The 5,000-nt window shown below is 40.1% G+C and overlaps 1 protein-coding gene across 5 annotated transcripts in view; it reads right to left on the bottom strand.

Moving 5' to 3' along the window:
* The window catches only part of apbb2b (amyloid beta (A4) precursor protein-binding, family B, member 2b), a 46,889-nt gene that overhangs the window by 24,298 nt on the left and 17,591 nt on the right, over nucleotides 1–5,000 (bottom strand). For all 5 annotated transcript variants that reach the window (XM_034594608.1, XM_034594611.1, XM_034594613.1 and 2 more), the window contains exons 3-4: nucleotides 3,694–3,760; nucleotides 1,524–2,591 (exon numbers count right to left, since the gene is read on the bottom strand). In XM_034594608.1, coding sequence (XP_034450499.1) covers nucleotides 1,524–2,591; nucleotides 3,694–3,712 — 1,087 coding nt within the window. In that variant the 5' untranslated portion in view covers nucleotides 3,713–3,760. The remainder of the gene's footprint in view (nucleotides 1–1,523; nucleotides 2,592–3,693; nucleotides 3,761–5,000) is intronic.

The following is a 5,000-nucleotide window of genomic DNA, read 5'->3' as shown; positions in this document are numbered from 1 at the left end:
CTAATAAGAATTAAATTATTATAATTTAGTAATACACTCTTTTACTATTTAAACTTAATATTTAATCTTATGTTTAAAGATTGAATAAGTCAGAAAATATAAAACAACATAATCATTAATGCTACAATTTCACAATGAAGCTGAAATAATTGGCTGCTAAATGTGTTGCTATTTTGACAGCTAACAGTTAATTAAGAGTTTAAGTCACTATTCACAATATAAATGTCAAACTGTCAGCGTCTCATTAAAATGCAGGTCTGCTGCTTTATCTCTTGGTTTTTCACCAGACAAAAATCTATCACCTTGACTGACTTTTTTTATTCTATTTTTTAATCTATTCATTTCCCATCTATTGTACCTCTGTCCATAAAGGAAGAGGAATCCATCATTTGAAAGTCTTTTACCCCTTTTGCAGACTGTTGCAGACTGTTAAGCCCTATGAGGCAAACTGAGATTTGTGAATATGGGCTATTCATATAAAATTAGATTAGACTAACCCTAACCCTATTGATTGAAAGGAACATCTTTAAATGAACTGACAATGAAAACTAATATACATTAATATGTTAATAATAATTTTAGCCCTATTTAAATCTGAAAGAATAGAGCTATGTGGACATTTAGAGATGGCACGCTCATTGGCTGAGAGGAACATCATACATACAGAGCTTAAACATGGAACCCTGAATGAAGTGAACCCCTTAAATCTCACTCAGTCTCACTTAGTCTGCTTGTTTATGGATCGCAGTGGAATACAAACTAAAGCTTTTCTCGTGGCAACCACAGCTACAGATATATATAGAGAGGATCAGCTGTGAAACTGGACGACCACCAAGCTCCATTTGTCTATATGTGTCTGTTCAAACTGCTCCCCACATTATATTTATTATCTACAGTCAGAGCCAGAATGAGCAAATGAAAACGAATGAGGAAAACAGAGAACACGAAGAGACAACACAAGTGGCTCCTCTCTCAACTATAGTGAAGGAATCAAGGACACAGAGAAAGACAGAGATAATGACGGCTAGAGTTTGTATTAACTCATCGATATCCTGCAAAAACACACACACACACACACACACACACACACACACACACACACACACACACACACACACACACACACACACACACACACACACACACACACACACACACACACACACACACACACACACACACACACACACACACACACACACACACACACACACAGCTTGAAACAGGAAGCAGCTGATCTAGCTTACTAACCACCCATGAGGTTCTTCCTGTCCAAGAGGGACACTGTGAGATTTACTAGCGGCTGGAGTGTTTGTTATTCTTTTCCAGCAATGTCTGAGTTCGGCTTATGGACACGCACATGCATGGACATGTGCGTGTCCTCTCTGTCATGAGCAGAGAGGACTGTAAAAACTCGAATGTAGCACACAGAATAATCTAAAAAAGTCACGATTCATATGAAAACAAACTGATGTTAAGTTTACTACTATACACCACTTTTGTGTGGGTGTGTATTTGTGTACCTGTCTCCTCTGGGGAGTGGCTCTCCTGGGACAGGGTGGTCCAACTCAACTCTTCGTCACTGGGGTTCAGATTCTGGATCCGGTTCAAAGCACAGTCTGTCTTTGCGCCAGTCCTTCTGTCCTTCTTCGTCTCTGGAGAGGAAGAGGAAGAGGAGGAGCAGGAAGCCACAGAGAGCAAGGGGATGTCCTCTGGGCTGGCTTGCCGTGGCGTGGAGGGAGGAGGCGGCACCGGAGAGTCCTTGCCTGATTTGAGGAGCTTGATGTTGGAGTGGAGGTCAGAGATGAGTTCCAGGCCTGCGGAAACTTTTTGATTCTTCACGGGAGACTCACTTCTTATCATCAGTAAAGGCTTATTCTCCTCCTCTTCCTCCTCCTCCACCACCTCCTCATCTCCATCTTCCTCAATCTTCATTTTTGACATTATTTCCTTTTCAGACAAAATGCTGATGTCATCGCTCTCCTCTGCCTCAATGTTCAAGTCCAAATCTGTTGTGTTGCCATTCAGTTTGAGCTCCACAGTTGTGTTAATGTTACAGTCTACATCTAATTCAGTTTTCTGCTCGGGCTCTGCATCAGTGTTGGCGTCTGGTTGTAGTTCAGCATCTAAATTAATGACTTCCTCCTCCTCGTCATTATTGGAGCGGATGTGACTGTCGTGCTCCTCTGCTGTGTTGACGTTGAGGTCGTCTTCTACAGTCTCTGAATTACACTCCAGATCTATCAGGTCAGGGCCCGTTGTGTTTTTGTTGTGGTCCTGACCTGCTTTACGAAGCTGGTTGACCCCGTTCTTGGCTAGTTTGGGATTGTTCGGGGTTGAAGACTGCGATGGGGATGATGACGGGGAAGGCGAAGAAGGCGCCACTTCTCCGAGGCCCATGGCAGTCTGGATATTGGTGAGTGCGTACTTTTTGCGACACTTGGGAGGCGTGGCGGAGCCCTGTTTGCTGACATCGCTGCTGAGGAGCTGATTGTGTGAGGAGCGAAGGCTGAGGGAATTGGGAGGCGTGGCAGCGGGCCCATTACGATTGGTCACATCTACTGACATCATCATGGCACAAGACAGATCACCTGAAAGAGGAAGAAAGCAGAGACCAGACTGAATCAATTTCAATCCACATGTGTTGACATGCACCCAGTGCACTGTAGGAGCTTTCAGAGGGGTTGTCCCAGTGCTTCTAGTGCTACTACTTTTCTTGCATTGTAACGTGTAAGTAAAAAATGCCTAAGCAAAGAAATATATCCCAACATGCAAAATATAATGTATAATGTTGAAGAACAATAATTAAACTTAATTAGAAAAAAATACTATAATAGAAGACAAATAATGATCAGCATCTCCTACACAACCCTATATCAGACAAATCAAGTCTGCATTAAAATATCTTTAAATGATAAATCTGGTGATGTCAATCTGGTTAGCCGTATTTTCTTTTCATTGAAAAATAACAAAAGACCAAAAACAACAACTAACTAACTAACTTCCATATTAAGAACTAGAGTGCATATCTCTGCCAAGGCCACAGTCCCCTTATGACACGACATTGACATTCCTTAGATCAAGGTTTTCTGCATACACTCACAAATATCAGACCCTTAAACATGCCTGATTTTTTTTTATCAAGATCTATGAATTATACTATGAAAATGTTGAAAAATGCCCTATCTCACAATGATAATGAAATTGAAAAAAAAAACCTGGATCCGCCCCCCTCAGATGCGCACCAACATTTAATTGGTTCTTTCCTGACCCATACCACATCCCTCCACCAAGTTTCATGGCAATCCGTTGTTTTTTCAAACTCTGTGTCTGAAATAGCCACCAACAAATGTACTTTTACTCTGCTTTGAGTTATATTTGCTAAAAAGTACAATGCTTGGCTGTTTTAGGAAAGCCGCAGACAGTGTTGTGTGTATTGTCTTGAGAGTGAGGCTAACATGCAGTTGGTTATAACAGATATATAGAATATTTCCAGACTTATCATTTACATTCTTGAGGGATATTACTGTGGACTGCAGACTTTCAAACTACCAGCTACAAGGATGGGGAATGAAGACGTGTGCAAGGATCTGTGTGTGTGTGTGTGTGTGTGTGTGTGTGTGTGTGTGTGTGTGTGTGTGTGTGTGTGTGTGTGTGTGTGTGTGTGTGTGTGTGTGTGTGTGTGTTCTGTACCTGACAGGAGTTCAGTCATTGACTGGAGCTTGTCACGGTTCAGGGTGTAGTAGACTCAGCTGCAGATCTGAACACGACCGAAAAGGAGAGAAAAAGAGTAAAAGAATGATCAGAAGAAGAATGCAAAAAATCCTGAGTACTTGTCGTGTTGCCCTCGGAGACCACATTCATCCGTGTGGAACCCAACTACAGCTGGTCTCTATGGTGACAACAGAATAGTGTGTGGCAGCGAGGGAACTCAAAACACCATAAAAATTTAAAAATAAACAACAGACACTCAAAACATGGAGGAAGAACAGTTAAATTAACACGTATTTAAAATTAAAGAAGAAAACTATGAATAATACATGATGTTGCTGTATCAAGATGACTGGATTTTAAAACACATGTCAATGCTATTATTAAATCCTGCTACTTCCACCTACAAAAATATCACAAGCTCATTCATGCCTTGGTCTTTTCCCGTCTGCACTTTATACATGTGTTAGTCAAACCTCAGTAGCTTGTTTGCAGCTTGTTCAAAATGCTGCTGCTCGTATTTTAACTAAGACAAACCATAGGTCTCATATCAGGCTAATCCTTGCACCCCTTCACTGAGTGCCAGTTAAATTACAGGATTGATTTTTTAATTCTTTTAATAACTTTCAAAGCTCAACGTGGGCTGGCCCCAGATTACATTACGGAGCTCTTGACTCTCTGCACTCCCAGTCGCAACCTGAGATCAGCCTGTCCTGGTTAGCTGTCCCTAGGTCAAGACTGGCTACTCAGGGTGACCAGGCGTTCTCTGTCAGGGCCCTGAGGCTCTCCAACACACTGCCTGTCTTTAAATCATTGCTCAAAACTTATTTTTATATGAAAGCATTTTTAACATTGGATTTGTAACTCTGATAATACTGTGTTGTTTTAATTCCTTGTATTCCTTAATATCTTACTTTTATTGGAACCATATTTTATATAGTTTCTTAAATGGGACAACATTACTGTGTTTTCTTTTAATGATGGGGTAAAATGTTATATTTTGATAATAATATATAATAAAACTATTGTATTAAATAAACATATTCAGGCTTCCAGAATACTACTTTTGCTTTTAATCTGTAATGAGTTTGACTTTAAATGTAGCAAATAAAAAAACAGAATTTCAGTAAAAACACTGAACATTTTTTGATAATAAAAACATATCAAATATATAAGATATAAAAAACCTTTGACAGTAATTTGAGTAAAAGCAGCTTGTTACTTGGACCCCTGGTTTTAATTTGGCTCAAGTGGTCCACCTGAGATTTATTTGTGAGTAAAACATTTTT

Source organism: Hippoglossus hippoglossus, chromosome 1 (assembly GCF_009819705.1).
Source record: "Hippoglossus hippoglossus isolate fHipHip1 chromosome 1, fHipHip1.pri, whole genome shotgun sequence".
Classification (NCBI taxonomy): Eukaryota; Metazoa; Chordata; class Actinopteri; order Pleuronectiformes; family Pleuronectidae; genus Hippoglossus; species Hippoglossus hippoglossus.
This window is presented reverse-complemented; position numbering and strand designations above follow the sequence as displayed.